General features: G+C 38.7%; 2 protein-coding genes across 7 annotated transcripts in view; one reads left to right on the forward strand and one right to left on the reverse strand.

Moving 5' to 3' along the window:
- The window catches only part of LOC144004698 (protocadherin-15-like), a 133,354-nt gene that overhangs the window by 82,945 nt on the left and 30,682 nt on the right, over positions 1-19,727 (reverse strand). For both annotated transcript variants that reach the window (XM_077502123.1, XM_077502122.1), the window contains one exon: positions 2,956-3,115. In XM_077502123.1, coding sequence (XP_077358249.1) covers positions 2,956-3,097 — 142 coding nt within the window. In that variant the 5' untranslated portion in view covers positions 3,098-3,115. The remainder of the gene's footprint in view (positions 1-2,955; positions 3,116-19,727) is intronic.
- Positions 1-19,727, forward strand: part of LOC144004699 (glycylpeptide N-tetradecanoyltransferase 1-like) — a 164,569-nt gene that overhangs the window by 78,281 nt on the left and 66,561 nt on the right. For 4 of the 5 annotated variants that reach the window (XM_077502125.1, XM_077502127.1, XM_077502128.1 and 1 more), the window contains 2 exons: positions 11,510-11,602; positions 15,413-15,529. The exons of the other annotated variant lie outside the window; for it this stretch is intronic. The gene's annotated coding sequence lies outside the window, so the exon portion shown is untranslated. The remainder of the gene's footprint in view (positions 1-11,509; positions 11,603-15,412; positions 15,530-19,727) is intronic. 5 annotated transcript variants of the gene reach the window in all.

Here is a 19,727-nt window from a genome sequence, read left to right on the forward strand (position 1 = left end):
ATGACAATTCAGAATCTTTTTCATTTTTATTTACAAACATTGAATTACAATTATGAAAATATTTTCATCACATCGATGCTGGTGTCAATATTTGTATTACTTTAATAGATAAATTAGTAAATACATAAATAATTTAACCAAGTACTGCCTCCACAAAGTTTAATTTGGAATTTAATGTCTGGAGTTTTTTTTTTTTTTTTTTTTTTTTTAAGAATTGATGTTCCATAATTAATATCAGATTGAACAAGGGATGTGAATTGCCTAGTACCTGACGATTCGATTCGCATAGCAATTCATAGGCCATGATTCGATTCAATTAAGATTAATCCCGACACAAATTTATAAGTCGATTGTTGCGATTTTTAAAATTGTTTTTTTGTTAACTCAGATTTAGAAAATACTAATCAGTCAATCAATCAACTTGTACACTGTAAGATTTATTTATTTATATGAAACTTCAAATCAAGTCATCTTCCATGCTTAAGATTTGAATACTAACCGTAAGTAAGACATTTTGTTGAATATTTTTCCATTAAAAATAAACGATTAAAAATCTATTTGGCCACCTATTGAATCGATTTGAGAATTGCGCACTGTAATATTGCGATATATTGCCGAATCTATATTTTTTTTTAACACCCCTTGATTGAACTGAATCGAATCAGAAAAAATCTAAATTGAATCGAACTGAACTCTTGCAAATCAAAATCGAATCAATTGAGAAAATAATCGATACCCAGCCCTAATTTTTACAAATAATTTTTTTTCCAATGCATTAATGATGCACGTCAATTATGTGTATTTTTGCTATTCGCAGGCTGCTTTTTATTTCTAAAAGTAAGTCCTCCTCGGCAGTATCTATAGTTGGCGCTATACTGAAGCAGTTTGACATGTCAGCAAATCATCTGCGAAAAAGGTTATCCATTTTTTGTCATTGTGTTAAATGAAATTGTATATATCAAAAGTAGTATAGCTATCGATACTTGGGTTGGTGAGTATTCAAACTGTGAATATTTGTACTGGTATCTGTCTGGGGGAAAAAATAGTAATATTGAAGATTTTTTTTTTAAGTTGTATTTATTTGTATCAGTGTACTTTGTTTTGGAACTGTGGATACAGCAACAGCATAGCATCACATCTGACTGAACAGACCAGTCTTAAATATAATTGGTCCTGCTTATGCTAATTGATAGTGATAGTTGCTATGTTAGAGTCAGTCCGAATTACGGTCTTGCTAGAAAACGGGTAGTTAGCCATATGGCAGCCATGTTTTGGCTGAACGTCATGTTGGCTTTTCATCTAAACGCGCTCGCAAGAATACTTTAGAAGACGCTCGACTCGCTCGACGACACCAGCATAAGTCAAGCCTCCTGTTGCGTCTTGTTCTGATGCGCACATAAGTCACATTCAATTAGAGCAGCCGCAGTGGCGCCGCCTACACAGCCCAAAACTTCACATGAATTCCTAATCAGACGAAAGTCGAGTGCAGGAATTCACCAGAGCAGCGGCGGCTTTGCTATTCCTCGGCGCAGCGCCCGTTCTGTTGTTCCTCTCTTTGAATCCGGCATAATACGAGCTAGTCAAGGCAATAAATAGCATTTTAGTCTTTTGCTTATGACAATTTCCTGGGAGGAAAAGCAAACGGGAGTAAATTGGTTCAGAGCAAAACTCCAGCCAGTAAGCTCAAAGTTGACACATTGTGTATTCTCTCACACTGGGCTCATTAAAAATGCAGCACAACGCGTGTCATTCGGGGAACCAAAAGTGAATAAATCTCGTTTCTCAGCCAGGGATGGGGTCTAATTAAAAGTGTAGTACTCGTGCTCATCACGCGCGGTCCAAACAGCCAGAAACATCCCGGGACTGCGGCTCATTAAGGCAAATTCCCCGGTGGTGATGGCGCTTGGGTCGAATTCAGGAAAGTGCCAATCGCAACCAGCCTCATTAAAATAGACTTGAGATACGAGTTCAACTGGTAACTCAAAACACTATTGTTCACTGTCGCCAAAAGTCCTGTCGCTTGTGTCTCAAGACACAACCGTACCGTATTTTAGGTCATCCTCAGAATTCATCCTGCAAGCCCAGTTTTAAAGACCACGTCAAGTGGGACTAAATTGAGGTGAATCCATGCTATCATAGTAGACATTGAGAGTTGTGAATTAATGGTTGGTGAGAAATGAAATGAAACCTCTTAAAAACTCGCCTACATGCACACATTTGATGCTCACATCTACGTGGCCTGAGCTGAATATCAGCGCACTCGTGTCGGCTAAATGCCAAGCAGATAAATCTCACGGACCCAACGATAAACCTAATATTAATGTTCTGACAAATGGAGCCCAAAGCCTCGTGGGTATCGCGCTGAGCTTCACCGCCACCACCGTCAATTTTTTTATTTTTTTTCTGCTCAAAACATTTTATGTGGATATTTATTTATACCAAATTTATTCATTTTGCTTGGGCTCTTAGTTTCAAACCAAAAGAGAAAATAAACATCTATTACATTACAGAAAAGACTTTTACTAACAACCCTGTCTAATTTGAATAATTAAATCGGCAAGCATCTTAAATGACTCCTCCGCCTCTCTCTTCACTCACAGCCAACAACGAGGCGCTCTAAAGCCAGCTCCAACCCGATCCCCGTAGTGCCTCTCAAGCCTGACGTTTTTCTTTTCCACACTCCTGCCGCCTTCTCCCCATGCACTCGTGGCCAACAATGTTGCGCTCTAAAGAAGACATTATCAGCAAATATCTTCAAACATGTACAATATAGTCTTTCTTTTCCACGCTACTGCCCTCTTCTCCCCATGACGTGCGTGCACTCGTGGACAACAACGAGGCGCTCTGAAGCAGCCATTATTATCAGCAATTATCTTCAAACATGTACAATATATTCAGGAACGAATGTCTGAATTCACTTTACAGGGTCAGAAAAAAAAAAGGCTCCATATTTACCGTCAGTGTCTTGGCCCAGACAAGTTGATAGCAGCAGCGAGAGTAGCAGATAAACGACTCCTATTCCCGTTTTCCCAGGCCATTTGACCCCGGCATGTGACAGTGGTCCCATTAAGCGCATCGACGCCATCTTCACCACCATCCTCTGCCCAGCGCCCTGCTGTGTGGGGAGGAGAAGGCAACACATAGTTACAATTATTAAAATTGTACAAGCAATAGGGTAAAGTAAAAGTACTTATTTTGTCTTTTTTTTTTTTTTTAATAGCATTCTTCCGAGTATATCTCATCATTAACTTTCCTCACTATTTCCTATTATGTCGCCTGGCCTTTTCTATGCACTTGAGCTGTAATTGGAATATTTTCAACAGCCGGAATACAAATTGGCAACACAGCAGCGTCATGTCAACAGAGCCGACACTTGTTGCGGTGATGTCACTTGAAGTGGCGCCGAAATAATGCGAGCAATTTGTGGGATTTCCACGCGTCTGCCTCCAAGGACCTTTCTTTTTTCCCCCCAATGCGAGCAGTCTGTTATTGCTCCACCACAACAGGCACAGTGAACAAAAATGTGAGCGCACATTCTGCGCCACTTCACCAATTGAGGCAAAATGAAGTGACAGGTTCAAATCTGTGCGACATTTGAAGCTAAAAATGGCTGCAATGAAACAAACGATGATGTGAAAAATAAGCAAACTCGCACCATAATCATAAAACTAAATGCGACTACGGCGAGTGAAGGAAGATAAATATTGCAGCATGTTACGCATCTTCTCTGCTCAGAAATTATGCAATAAAGTGTCAAATTGCCGGGAGCGGCAAGTATTTGTTTTGCTGTCAACAAGTCTATATCTTTGTTTAATTATACCGCAGATAAATAATTCAAAACCAAAGCCAGAATTTTCCGATTTAAATGAGTTGCGATGTCAGGTCAGTCGAGGAGACTTGCATGGCGTTTCCAATTGTGTTTGTTCCACTTAGAGGATTTCGCATGTCATCCAGCGGGTACGCTTTGTCAAAATCTGAATGCCGTTTCTTCATTTAAGGCCTGTAAATGTTTTCAATCCATTTCATATCAATTCCTGCCCGGGGCCTTTCGTTGTCTGGAAATCACAGTTTCCCCAACTTTTGTTAGAATTCAAAAGGAATGCTGTTATTGTGGGAATGCTGAAGCATCCCCACATATGTTATTCGTATTCTTTATTATTATTCTCATTTCAGGCGCATTTTATTCTCCACTTTTTTTACGTCAAACAACTCCCATATAATACTAACGATTTACACCGTTCAAATTTCAGCTTGCTGAAAACATTCACACCTTATATATCGTCTGATTCCACATTAATTACAGTACTCGCGTAATTTAACGTTAAACGTTCAATTGATCGTTTCTAATTTTCACACAATGTATCTTTCATTATCAGTTGTTTCACACACGTATTTAATGCATTCAATTTAATGTTCCATGACACATTCACTCTGGCATTCGGCGAGATGACATTTCACGACACTTCAACAATGACAGCAAATCCTCTGTAGCTCAATGGTAAGACTACTAAAGCGGACCTGTGACCAGTAAACAAGACGCAAGGTTTTCAATCCCAACTTAGGCTAGTTGCATTTCAACTTTTCATATATGATTCATCTACAATTGATAATTTGTAATTTACACACAATTTCTTTCATTATCATTTGATTAACAAGTTACATTTATTGCATTCAATTTAATGTTCAATGACATATTCACTACTATTAGTAATAATTACTAATTACTTGTAATAGTTACTAATACTACTACTACTACTACTACTACTACTACTACAACTATTACTACTACTAATTACTAGTTAATTACTTTGTAATTTTCACATAAGTTAACCTTCAATTTACTTCATGAGCATTCAGCTTAGCATTCAACTATTAGCATTCAGCTTTCAGCATTCCCACGCAATTTCTTAGAAATTGCACTTAGTTAGAGATTTGGAGGTTTTAAATCAACAAATGCCCAATGGTCAATGTCATAATGTCATACCCCCACATTGTCTGTTATTTTGAATAAATGTGAGAATTTATTCTAACTGCAACGATAAATTGGTCACACAAAATTAAATGCTGATCGTCATCTAAGTCCCAACAATAGACAAATGCTGTCAAGTAAATCCATTAGCCTCGAGTTAGTCAGCAAGATCTCAAGATGTCTTTAAATAATATTGCTAAACATATTGGCTAGCCTATCAGTGCTACAACATCCTGCTAATCTCACAATCAAAAGATGACAAATGCCATTAATCTAAGCAACTGAAAGTCAAATTTAGCTACTCCCTTTGCGATCATTTTAAACCTGAATTTCCATCAAGTTTTTCTGAATAATTTGGACTGTTAAAATGTCAGTTATATTTTCGACTAACACTTGACACATGCAAACAGTGGTAGGCTAAAATCATCAGTTGAAATATTATTGCCAATTTTCCCAGTCACAAATGACATGGGTTTTGTTTACTGCTGTTGCTGTCCGAGCTATTGCCACTCGGAAGTTGATGTGTCGTCAAGGGGATCAAGTCGATAGCTCCTCATGCTACTTTGAAGGTGTGAGGTACACCTGTGTCATACAATCGCTACATCAGCACATGATGACATCCATCCATTCATTCATTTTAACACACAGTATGGACCCTTCCTCGGGATGCGGCTACGTGGCTAACCGTGACGGATCGCTCCGCCACCGGTGCGCCGCGCTTCATCGCACGGATAAGCCGCCATCTTTCTGCCCCTCATTACTCGCGCAGTGGTATAATTGCGCGGATGGCGATACATCCCACATCTCATTCCCGCCGCTTGACTTCTCCTTCGAACGTTGTCTCCAGGTTCAATTTATCTCATACGCCTTTTCCCACCATAAGAAGTCTTAACAATGATTGAGTTTGGAACTGATATTGCTGTCAATTTTGAGGGCTGAGATGGACGGGATACTGTATGTGGGTCACTGTGTGTTAAGATCAGTCGCATAAAAGAATTCTGTTCCCCAACAAGTGGAAAAACTGGTGAATATGTAGCTTCAGTCTTACACCGCTGTGCTTGTAATCATGTTTACACTCCAATTGGAATTCAGCGCTTGACTTGTGAGTCAGTGTTTTCTCAACTGTGACCGTATTAAGCCATCCTCCTGGTGAACTAATTGGCGAATGAACTAATTCCAATTCCCACGACGCGGGGTTGACACACTGCCCTGGACCAGGCGGCTCAGGCTGGCACGCACCTCTCTGCTGCCAGCGCCGATTAAAACGGCGTCGACCTCAACTGGGCTACAAATCTGCCGATTGTGAAGCTACTCGCACTTTACTACGCATTCATTCCATAAATCACTTACTTAATCAATAGAAAACTTTTTGTTGTCGCATTGCACTCAGTTTTTTTTCCAGTCAGGTTTTAAGATGATGCATAGCACAGTCAGCCTTGTTACGAGTTGTTAATGATGTCCTTCTGGCAGAAGATACTGCGTGCGATCACGGTGGACCACCATTTTTTTTTTGGCTCGTTTACAGCACAAGGTGGCCATTAGTGGGTAGTGCTCTCGAGTGATTTGGATCCTATTTGGCAGGCAGGAGTTTTTGTGTTAGCCTTGGTTGTTCTGCCCCTCTGTCATATGATGTTCCACAGGGCTCAGTTTTAGGGCCCCTTTAACTTTTTTTTTATTTTTTATTTTTATTTTTTTTTATTATTATTATTTTTGTTTATTTTAGATCAAGACATCCGGTGGCTATTATATGTGCTACTACAGAACGAGGAAATCACAAGTGTCACTATGTGGGAAAACATTTTATGTATTTTATCGAAACAAGCAAACAAGAGCGCCTTTCCGAATCGGACAAACTGCAAGTCAAGTTGCTGGGCAGACAAAGAGCAATTAGGCGTCAAGACTGACAACTATGTCTAATATTCATGACGTCGGGGAGAACTGGAAGGCAGAGATCGCGCTCGAATAATTGATGACGTGAAAATAATTGGCTGCGAGGTTGCCTTTTCTGGAAGAAGTGGCGGTTTTACAATCGGGGAGGGAGCAAAAGCAGAGTTGAAGAGAGACGCGAGAAGAAATGAAGAGCCGGACTTCTTACTGCCCTGCAGAGAAACAAATCTGTCTTCTTATCTCGTAAAAGACCACAACAGCAAGGCCTTTATCTCACTAAAGTCCTTTTTTTTTTTTTTTTTTTTTTTTTGGGTCTGACGTGTAGTTTTGCTCTTTACAATGAGCCTAGCTGATGCCACTTGCTCATACAACACATGCTGTAAATCACGCTAACAGCGTGTAACAAGGGAAAAACTGTCCATTGGTCACAATGGTGCTTCTACATACAAGTGACCTGACTTAAGAGTTTTTCGAGCTTGCATTTGAACAGTTTTATGCCAATTGAAGTATACTGTCCAACTAACCAAAGGTAATGACAGTTGCTTTTGAAACAAACATAACTTTGTCTTACCATGTTAGCTTAGCTTAATGCTAACAAACAATGCTGAACACAACAGGTGGGCGAACAAGTGGCATTGGCCTACACTCTTTTAAGCTATGGTTAGTAAATCAAGACATACCAATAATATAGCAATGCTCCTGCATATATTATTTATCCTCTGTAAAGAACTACGTACTATATTTTTTTGGGAATGGATTAATAGAATTTTCATTAGGGATGAACGATATCGGTGGCCAATAATTATCGGCAATTATCGACCAATTTGACATCAAACAGATAATAGAGAAATCTGCCGATAATTATCGGCAATTTGATTTCGATTTCATACAGATAAACCAGATAATAATGAAACCCAGCAATAATTATAGACATGCCACGTTGGTCCATCTGTTGTGGTTGTGGCTCATATCAATAAAATTCAGCTTCATGCTGCTTTACATACATTGAAACATTGTGCAAAATTTATACAATGTTTCAAAGTATTTGTTAGACTTGTATGTATTCAAGTTAATTTTGCAAACTATTATCGTCTTGTCGGCACTTCTAAATTATTGGTTTATAATAGTTGAAAAACAGTTGAAAATAGCATTATTGTGCATCTCTAATTTTCATTCATATGAATGAGGAAAGGTGATCCTGCATGAGATGACTATTTTGAGTTACAACCATGGTCAACAAATTAAATTTGTATCTCAAGGCACCGCTACATGGAATAAATGTTGGCCAGTTCACTTCCCTCTACCTGTATGCTGTAAAAACGTATTCATAGTCTGAACTGATTTTTGTAGATTTGTGGCTCAGCAATTAGCAACCCATCTATTGTAGTTTCGCCCTTTTCACACTGCACTTGTTTAGTCTTAAAGGGTCGCACAGCAGGGTGCAAAGACGATCACACCTCCGGGTGCCAGTGTGCCCATATTTGGAAGTGTTGAGGTGCATCCTTTACTGATGGCTCCGCCGGAATCTCATGTGTGTCCCAAAGCTCGAGACACTTGAAATATCGCATTTATTAAGGTTTCTTCCTTTTGTTGTTCGACCGTTACTTGTAAATACGTCAGACAAAATGGCAGTAAATTGCCCCACCAGCCACTCTCATACTGACTTTGATTGTCTCCTTTAAACATGATAAAGGTGGACTATTCCAAAAAAAAAAAAAACGAGGACGGGAACTAATTCAGAGCGTCACGAGCACTCGCTGTGTTGCGCACAACTCGAGCAGAGCGTTTGTAAATAAAACATGTGAGCGTAAAAACTATTCAGAGCCTCCGGCGGTTCAATTTTGCCGACATTTCCAGGGTGCGAGTGCGGCGCCGAGCAATCACGGGCCGGCTGAAGCATCTCGGCACCGAGCGAGAGGAAGAGACGGTGGAAGCGGTCTGATGCCGAGAGCTGCCAGTTGACCCTGATTAAACGCCTCCCCTCGCTCACTGGGACCACCGATAAGACCAATGCACTTGGGGCCATTTGTGTTATAAGTGTGCGTGTGTGAGCTAGGAAGTGCACTACTTGTGCTGTGTGTGCGTGTGTCACAACACCGCATTCCCCTGTGTAAACATGCTGACCTGGCACAACACCAGTAGACACTTTGAAGTTGGCACCGGCACTGTAATCTCACGCACGCACGCACGCACGCGCACAGCCAGGGGCAAGACTTAACACCGCTAACACACTGGCTTGACGTGTAGTCTGCCTCTCACTCACTAACACACGCGCACAATTGCAGTGTCTCCTGCCTGCAGAGATAAACATTGATGTATTCTCCAATGAAGTTAAAAAAAAAAAGAAAAAAAAAGTGCAGTAACGACTCGCATTTTATTTCGTTTCTTACGATCTGGAGTGGAAATCCTTGCTGACATGTGTGAGTAAAAGTCTTTACTACTCGTACTTTCGCATCAGTGATGATAATAAAAAAAATAAAAAATAATGCTCTCCGAAGAAAAATAACCTCACTGAGTGTAAAAAAAAAAAAAGAAAGTTCCTGATCATAAAACAACCACAAGAAGGCGACTGATGCGTTACGACTCAATACCGTGAAATAAGGAGAAGTATCGGCTTCTGGTATTGGTACTCGCAAATCCCTAACATTATTTCGAGAGTGGAAAGATCAAAATATAGTGGTACTGTACCTTGACGCATCCGAGTGGTACGCCATTAAAGGGGTGTGGCTCGTTTCTGTAGCCTTGATGCTGCTACTACTACTATTTATAAGGATAAGTACAGTTTTCATCTCAGTTTTATTGGTTTTTAGTAGGGATGTAACGATAACGGCAATATCGTGATATCGAGATATTAAGAGCAGCACGTCTGTTAAAAAAAAAAGTCGAGTAGATTTCCATTTGTGCAGTTCTAGCACCCTCTGGTGGCTATATTTTTAGTGCAGTTTAATTTTCACAAGGCATGTTTTGGTCCTATGTGTAAAATCCATGCTAATGATCCGATGAAAGAGGCATGTAATATGCTTGTAAACTGAGTCAATATGTGGAGGAACTCAATGTGTGCTTGCATTAGCAAGTAAGTGCCTCAGTATACATATATTTATATATTTTTATATATAATAGTTATATTTTTATGATATATTTTTATAAAAGCACAATATTGTATGTGTGTGTGTGTGTGGGGGGGGGGGTCATCGCCAACCTCTCCACAATATCATGATAATTACTGATAATGATAATTCATATCGTGATATCGTATTGTGATGTTTGGATATTGTTACGTCCCTCGTTTTTACTTTGTAGATAATTTTTTTTTTTGCAAGTAAACTTCTAGATAATTTTTTGCGCTGATTCTTAATCTGCGTCTGCTTTTTCTAGCACATTGGGCTTTCATAATAATATTACATTAATATAATGTGTCATATATATTTAGTAATATTCAGATTTTTTTTCTGTAAATGTCATTAGCTATAAATTACAGTGGACGGTAATGTCTGAATTGCGCAAGCTTTTGTGGGTCGAACTTGAATAAATAAATGAATAAATAAAATATCTCAAAAACCTCTGTTTGGAAAAAAAATACTTTTTTTTTTTTTTTTTTTTTTTTTTTTTTTTTTTAATTCAACATCAGAAATATGTTGAAGGGAAATTTCCTTCCAGTGTTTTTTTAATAAAAAGTGAAACAAACTAGTACTAAACCAAACAAATATGCAAATAGCCTCTTACACCGCCTTAACTTGCTGGTCTGTTTTACTGCCTCATCACACCTTCCCCTGTGATCCCTTCTCAAGGTTTCTTGTATTTCCCCCACCTCATTTTCATTGTCAATGAACTCTGTCAACTGTAGGCTTGATGAGCCTCTTTTGTGGTGACATAAATAATCTCGACTTGAGTTAAAGCACCGTTGTGGCTGAAAATAAAACCCAAGTAACCAAACTGCATCTCTCACTCCAATTGTAACATTCCCATCCACATTTTAGAGCTTATGATTGCTTCTTAGTTGAAGTCAACTCTTACGTCAGCCTCCACCGAGGAGATGCTGAACGGTAGAATATACAGTAATGTGTATATTGGCTAATTCGTCCTTATTTGGGTCCAGGACTGGCGATGTTTTGGGGGAGGCGCTGATCAGAGAGAAAGCTACTTAGGATATCTAAACTGGGGCAGCCTCTCGCAACTTTTTACCACAATGGATTAAAACTGTGCTCATTTAATCTCCTGCCGGGATTCAAACACACTTGTTAAACTTTTATTTAAAAAAAAAAAAAAAAAAAAAAGCAGCCCAACAAAAATTGTTGACCCATTTCATACATTTTGGGGGGGGTAAAGTCTGGGGTATCTTTAATTGCTTCATGTTTGTATTTCCTTTTGGCGAGCGGATAAATGGAAGAAAACATTTCCATCCATGCAACGTCTTCATTAGGCTCGCAAATGTCCAAAGTGGATGTACAAATGGAAATCGGTGGGAGAGAATGAAAACATTGTCACGAGACGCGAGAAGAAGTTAGGCTGATTTGCCTCGGTGCTTCTTCTCCTTGCTTGGGTTGCCAGATATGCAGATTCCTGGCCGTGTTTTGGCCGGCGGGCGCATAATCTTGTTGGGAACAATTAACTTGGTTGTTTTTCTGTTGAATGTAAATCCAATCTTTTGCACAGGCCGTCGAAAACAACACGCAAGGCAGCGAGACCGTCAAAAGTCCATCAGGCGTGCGGAAAGAGGATCGAGACTTCAAAGTTTGGAATATGAAGGTCAGTTGGATGGAAATGCATGACGTGGATGTTGGATTTTTTTTTTTTCCAAAATGAAAGTGAATGAAAATAAATGGGTAGTTGCTCTGAAAATTGTAAGCAGAGCTACATTCAGTTACATCATGTTTTTGTTGTTGTTGTTTTTTGCCGGTGTTATAGTATCATGCTCATTGAACAGTTTGCAGCAGTGAAAAGTTAATATTTTGTCCAGAAAGAATTTGATAACTTCATTATGTTTCATGTACAATTAATACCTTTAAAAAGTAATTTTTCTACTTGCTGTCGACTGCTGATGACATCATGTGCTGAAGAAGTAGGTAACGGCCAATCGCGGCTCACCTGTTTTCTGGGTTTGGTCAAGTAAACTGAGGCATGATTGGTCGTACGTACTTCCTCAGCACAGGTGATGTCGTCATCAGTCGACGGCAAGTTGAAAAATTACTTTTTAAAGGTATTAACTGTACATGAAAAATAATGAAGTTACCACATTACGGTAATTGTAGACAAAATATTCACTTTTTACTGCTGAAAATGTCTCAATGAGTCAAATATCCCTTTAAAGGTGATCTATTGCAGTGTTGATGCTATTTTTGTTTGCCTTTCTATGGCACTTAGCTTTTTGTGTTAGCATTATGCTAGTAGACTTAAACATTTGCTTGGTACGTGTGTATGTTTTTAAATACTCAGTGTAATTCAATTGTTTTATGTATAAACTTTAGCTAGGAATGTCAATAATGAGCTTGACTATGAAATTTACTGCCCCCATTTAGTGCGTCACGCAAGTATTTGCTCACAATTCACCACATCAACAAAAATCGAAAAACCTAAAAACAGGCTCATTTCAGAATGACAAGAAAAATCGTGTGTATAGTGTGCTGTAATTATTCATCCTTGGAGTATTCTGATTATTTTAGTTGCAGACAATGTTGCTTCTCTCATGAATTCAAGTCACATCCAGCAACTTGTCGCTATTTGCATATCCATTTCAGACGACCACGGTGTTGCCGCGCTGTGTTGTGTTTTAATGCGCAAAATACTTGAGCGTTCTGTTGTTTTATCTGACAATTTGAAGGGAAACAAGCAAACAACGTCTCGGTAAAAGCATCACGGCGTCGGATGCGCCGTGACAGCTTACAACTTGTACAAAAAGTGTTTGATTAACGAGGAGGGCCGTGCTTTTTGGAGGGGGGAGATAAAGGCTTTCTAAATGGACTCGGTGCAAAAAAAAGGAAGATAAGTGTTGCTCATCAGGCACTTGAGATGGTCATTAGTAAGAGGCAGGCACCCTGAGGTGTGGAGATTGTCCAGAAAAAAACATCATAAAATAACATTTGGAAAAAGAGTCCTGAGGCATATTGACATGGAGGTTATTGAAAAGACATTATTACACTAAAAGTAGGTCCTAACTTATACATATAAATTTTAAATTGATGTTTTATATTGGGGGTGGCACGGTGGGCGAGTGGTTAGCATGTCCGCCTCCCGGTACTGAGGACTCGGGTTCGAGTCCAGGCTCCGGCCTTCCTGGGTGGAGTTTGCATGTTCTCCCCGTGCCCGCGTGGGTCTTCTCCGGGTACTCCGGTCTCCTCCCACATTCCAATTGATTGGCTGGCAACCAGTCCAGGGTGTACCCGCCAGCTGAGATAGGCTCCAGCAACCCTTGTGAGGAATAAGTGGTCAAGAAAATGGATGGATGTTTGATATTTGATGCAAATTTTCTACAGATAAAGTTTTCAATATTTCCTCAGTTGGTTGCTGGTCGTTGGTCTGGTTGCACAAGTGTACACACCCTTTTATTTAGGATTTTGTGATTGTCACATTCCAACTCGTGTTAATGGGAATTAGAACACATCCACCGTTTCAAAATCCACTCTTTTACCCCAAATAAAGTTCAGATGTTCTAGTGGGCTTTTGTTGATATTTTGTCAAGCTATGTCTGAAAAAAAGAAGCGTGAAACATAGTCACATTATCTTTGTTTATTTTACTTAGAATTTTGTTTGCCATTGAATCGTACACACTCTAAAAGCAGTTGGGTTGAAAATAACCCAATTTGGGTCAAAAAGGGATTGGCCTTCTTCTAGGGTCAATTTGACCTCATTTTCCTAATATTCTTTTGACAAAACAACTCCCAATATTGACCAAAGTAGCAGATCGGTCCAATTTTTTATCAAAATGGGATTAATTATGACCCAAAAGTTTTAAGGGTGCAAAAAATTAGATCAAATGAATAACCCACAACACAACCGACTCTCTTGTCTTGCCCCCCCCCCGGATTTGGAACATTAGAAATATTGATGTTGGCCTAAAATTTGTCACTGCATAATGATTTCAGCTAACAGATTGTTCCCATAAATGTTAATTGTCATGCTTAACCCTGTAATGAATCATAGACAACATGGAGTCGGGCCTTCCAGTAATCTTAAACTTGTGGTCACTCCACAATATTGTGATTGTCTATTTTGTTCTGGTTTGGGTTAGGTTTCTTTAAATAAAGGCCTCACTTCCGAAGAAATGCCTAATAGTTTGGCAACACTGGAGCAAATAGAGACTTTGTAGATGCCACAAGGGGAAAAATACAACAGAATGAAAACCTTAATTCACTGAGCCTGGAAATGTGAAAGCAAAAGAATCCCATAATAGAGTTGGAGTCGCCTTCAGCGCAGTTGGACGAGGTCCATTTCCAATCTGATCAGCAATCTGCAAATGGACGACATTTGCTTGTCAGAGGCTCCTGTTTAATCTGCCGTAGGTGCAACTGCACCTCATTTGTTCTCCTTTTGACTCCGGACAAGCGTGTCCTAATGGATAAATGGAGTGGATGGCAGGATGCAAGGCACTCTGTCACTTGCTCTTCCTGATGAATGTCGAGAGGAGCAGATACAAAAATGAGAGCGGGAAAAACACAGGCTGCATTACCCTAATGATTAATATTAAAGATAAAAATGCAAACATCACCACTGCAGTCCGGCCTTTCGTGCAGTTTCACTTCACAATAATTCAGTCTGCTGATGCCTGAAAGGTTTGTGGAAGCGTTTGAGCTTAAATCTGTCAAGCGACCCAATTTTCTTTTTCGTTTTTTCCACAATAATAGTCATGTCAATGTCATCTATTTACAGTATTACCCATAAAGTGGCCGGGGGTGTTTATTTGCCAACTGCAGACAGAAACAGGTTTTTATTAGTCACATTTATTAGTCGGTGCCTGAATTGGTAGAAAAGCGTTGTTTATATTATCATGAGATGGAAAGTGAAAGCGGAGTTTAAAAAAAAAAAAAAAGGACCAACCGATACTTGTTTTTCTCTTGATTTTACTGTCAAAGCACCCTCTGACGTGATTTTTTTTCTTCTTTTTTTTTTTTTTTAAATACTCTTTCACTGATTCCCCCATGACCCTTCAAAGGCCAGCAGGTTTGTATTTCTGAAACGTGCAAATGTGGTGTAAACACAGACAGCTCTCAGGACTGTTTCAAAATCCCCCGTATCCTATAAAAATACACAAATACCTGACTTGGACTCGTGTACTGTTTCGAGAGACCCCGTCAAAGAGCAACAGGTGCATGTTTCAGCAGAAACCAGACGGTTCTCTGGACTGTTTTAAACTCTCCAGTGAAAATTGTCCTATTGAAATATAGTGAATTACGCTAAAAAAACAATGCAAAACACCACTGACATGCTAATGGTTAGCATGCATGTGTATATTCTTTATCCTCTTCTATGAAAATGATTAATATTGAAGCATCTTACTAAGTCATTTGCAGCAGTGTAGTATATATGTTTCATATATACTTTTTTTTTTGTGCTTTCTTGCAGAGTTTTGCATCTGAGTGAGCTTCACTAATGGCTGCTTTTTCAAGTCTTGTTTAACATCATGTCAGAGCTTCACAAGACTGAAGAGAAGTGAGCACAGCCAGAGAGGTTTAAGTGCAGGTGCGTTCATGACCAACACTTCCCTCCATCACTGTCCATTCTCAGACCAAACGGCACTTTCAAAAAGACCAGGAAACATTTACTTTTTTTTTAATTAGCGTCTGCGTGTTGTCACTGTCACGGAGAGCAACGCAGAGTCGCCGTGGGGGGGAAAGCGAGCTAATCGCGCCCCACGCGAGCAAATGGCAGCACTTGAAATCCTCTCGCCACTTTTAATGGCAGCCCCTCATTAAGAATTGATGTGTCAAATCGCAAGATTGATTTCACCCCCTCCGAGTGCGCCGCCAATCGTACTTCATGGGAATGGTGTTATTTTAGGCAATCACTCGACCCCAGACTCCGTCAAGTGATCCCGTTTCCGCCATAAAAATGAAAGATTTGCCATTTTGGAAAGGGTACACAGCTAATTAGCCCCGTGTTACTTTGTATTCTTCACGTTAGTGGCAAAAAAGTTTCCGGCTGCCATGGGAGTTACCTAATTGCATTTACTAATCATGATGCATGTACATTAAGATGGGAATTACCTCAATCGATAGCTTGTGAACTCCCCAACACAGGCATAGGTGGATGACATCTACAGACATATGATTGAAAGCAGGACCGGCTACATTTCCCATCGCGAGATGCTGTGACTATCGCGTGACCGGTAGCGAGACTGGGAAAATCTAACATGGCGGCGCTCTGCTGCTAAAATAGAATTAGCTTTATATTTCTAATTAAACCCGAATTTAATGATTAGATAAATTCGATTTTTTTCTTTTCTAAGAAAGATCGGAAATATTATCCAGTGTGGACGACCTCGAACGTTTTATTGACGATCATTTTTATAGCTGCGCGATGGATGAGCCGGCGGCCAGTCGGGATAATCCTTCGAAAAAAAAAAGGAAAAATGACTCGTCAACAGACACGGACGATTTAGCAACCGCCGACGTATCGGTGAGTATGCTGGATTCCATAAATAAAAAACTTGACGTCCTCTGTCTTATCCGCGAGGACGTCAAAGAATTAAAGGCAAGTTTGGAATTCGTTAGCCAACAGGTAAGCGATCTCCAATGCGATAACTCCGAGCTACGCTCCTCTCTCGTCGCTGTCACAGCCGAGTTGGAGACGATTAAAAAGGAAAATAAAATGCTAAAGGAAACGGTCTTAGATGTTCAATCCCGTAGTATGCGGGAAAATCTAATATTCTCAGGTATATCCGAAAATTCTCCAGATAATCCAGAGGGTGAGATAAAAAAATTCATGACATCATCGCTAAAGATCCCACAGGAGACGGTAAATAATATCTCTTTTCACCGTGTACACCGGCTCGGAGCTCGTAAGGGCAATAAGCCCCGTCCTATTATTGCTAAGTTCGAACATTTTAAACATAAAGAATTGGTAAAAAGTAAAGGACGGGAGCTCAAAGGGACATCTTTCGGGATGAATGATCAATTCCCAAGAGAGATAAACGAGCGGCGAAAAGTACTGTTTCCTATCATGAAACAAAATAGACAGGAGGGTAAACGGACTTCGATGGTCGTTGATAAATTATATATCGACGGCCAGCTATTCCGAAACCCAACCTCGACCCCTTGGCTGTTCTAACTGACAATTGGTAGAGCCGAGCATTGTGTGATTATTTGACGTAGGTATATGTATATGTATGTGTATGTATATGTGTATATATGTATATATATGTATATGTATATGTATGTATATGTATGGATAATGGGTTACGAAATAGAATATGAATTTATATTATGCATAGGCTATAAAGTAATAATAATAATAATAATAATAATATAGAAATATATTCTTAAAAAAATAAATTAATAATAATAATAATAATCTCGCTTAGGTCACCATTTACTGGTGTATTGTTATGTTGAATCCCCCACAGATTTCCTTCACACTCACTTCCCCCCACGTTTCTTCACTATTATACTTATCTACTTGCTATCTCTCTCTTTATATAAATTATATAAATTGCCTAATTACTCTTTTGCTATCCTACAATATGTTAATATTAATAAGCAGCTTATATAGATGTATACATAAGACTGAGTCTATATTGCTTGTATGCAGAAATTAGCTCTGGTCTCCTGGAATGTGTGTGGCGCTCGCTCCCAGGCAAAAAGAATAAAAATTTTAGACCATCTCTCAAAATTTAAGGCAGATATTTGTCTCCTACAAGAAACCCACTTACAAAAATCAGAAGAAAAATTATTTATAGATAAAAATTTTAGTCAAGTTTACTCTGCCTCCTATAATAGTAGACAAAGAGGTGTCTCTATACTTATACATAAGAATTTATTCTTTACTCTAAATAATATAGTAACAGATTTAGAGGGCCGATATATTATTATCCAGGTAACTATATTTAATAAAGTATATACAATTGGTAATTTATATGCCCCAAATAATGATGACCCTGATTTTTTCCATGAATTTTTCTCTCGGTTACTCGATTTAGCAACAAATTCTACTATTATTATTGGAGGTGATTTTAACACGGTCTTGAACCCGTTAATAGATCGTTCTAATAATACGATATATACAAGGCGATTACGATCCGCTAAAGTAATAGATGAGTATATGGAGGATTTTGGCCTCAGCGATGGCTGGAGACTTCAAAACCCAACTAAGAAGGAATTTACTTTCTTCTCTGCTGTGCACCGATCATTTTCAAGAATTGATTTTTTCCTTACAAATAATTCTATTGTTGATAAAACTGCTATAAAAATACATTCTATAATTATAAGTGATCATGCACCAGTCTCCCTCACTCTACAAATTGACTCTACCTTTAAACCTCCCCCGATATGGCGTTTTAACATCTCATTACTGAAAGACGTAGAGTTTGATAAAATTATTAGAAGGGAGTGGGCAGATTTTTTGGAAATAAATGACTCTCCAAATATATCTCCATCTCTTCTCTGGGAAGCAGGGAAAGCGGTAATTAGAGGGAAAATTATATCATATTCAACTTATAAAAAGAAACAGGATCAAAAATTAGAAAAATACCTGGAAGATAAAATTAAACAACTAACGGATGAATATGTATTAAACCCAAATAATCAAATATGGATAGAACTACAGAATATAAAAATACAGTTAGATAACATGTTATCTAAAAAGACAGAGTTTATAATACAACAGTTGAGATATAATAATTTTGAACATAATAATAAATCAGGTAAATTCCTGGCAAATCAACTTCAACGGAATCGGGAAAAATCTCTTATAACGGCTATTAAAGATATAAATGGTGAATGCACACAATCACCAGAAGAAATTAACCATATTTTTTATAACTATTATCGAAATCTATACACAGAAATTAATAGACCTAACCCTGAATATATTGAGGAATTCCTAAACAGCTTAAATATACCTCAGTTATCTATTGAACATAAAGATATTCTCGATACCCCGCTTACTATAGATGAGTTGTATCGTGCTTTAGACAGTATGCCTAATGGCAGAGCACCTGGTCCAGACGGCTTTCCGGCTATATTTTTTAAACATTTCTGGTTAATGTTTGCTCCATTATTTCTAAGAGTAGTAACTGAAATTAAAAGTAAAGGTGATATACGTCAAGATATGAATATAGCAGCAATTAAACTTTTATTAAAGCCAGAAAAAGACCCTACCCTCCCGTCAAGTTACCGACCGATATCACTAATTAATACCGATATTAAAATTATCGCTAAGGCCTTGGCATCTCGATTAGAGACGGTAATCTCGACAATTATTCATAGTGATCAAACAGGTTTTATTAAAGGTCGTCATTCTACTAATAATATTAGGAGACTCTTTAACTTGATTAGTATGTCACAGCGGCATGATAAAAAGGCAGTTGTTATTTCGCTGGATGCAGAAAAAGCATTCGATAAAGTTAACTGGTCCTTCCTCTTTGCTGTCTTAAATAAATTCGGCTTCGGGGAGTCATTCATTCAATGGGTCTCAATATTATATGATTCTCCTAAAGCTACAGTTACTACTAATGGGATTACATCACAGAGTTTTACTTTACAAAGGGGAACAAGACAAGGGTGCCCAATTTCTCCTTTATTATTTGCTATATTTATTGAGCCGCTTGCATTAGCTATACGTCAGGATAGACGGATCCAAGGAATCCACTCCGGGACAATAGAACATAAAATTAATCTATATGCCGATGATATATTACTCTATTTAGAAGAACCTGCTATTT

Source organism: Festucalex cinctus, chromosome 17, assembly GCF_051991245.1.
Source record: "Festucalex cinctus isolate MCC-2025b chromosome 17, RoL_Fcin_1.0, whole genome shotgun sequence".
Taxonomy (NCBI): Eukaryota; Metazoa; Chordata; class Actinopteri; order Syngnathiformes; family Syngnathidae; genus Festucalex; species Festucalex cinctus.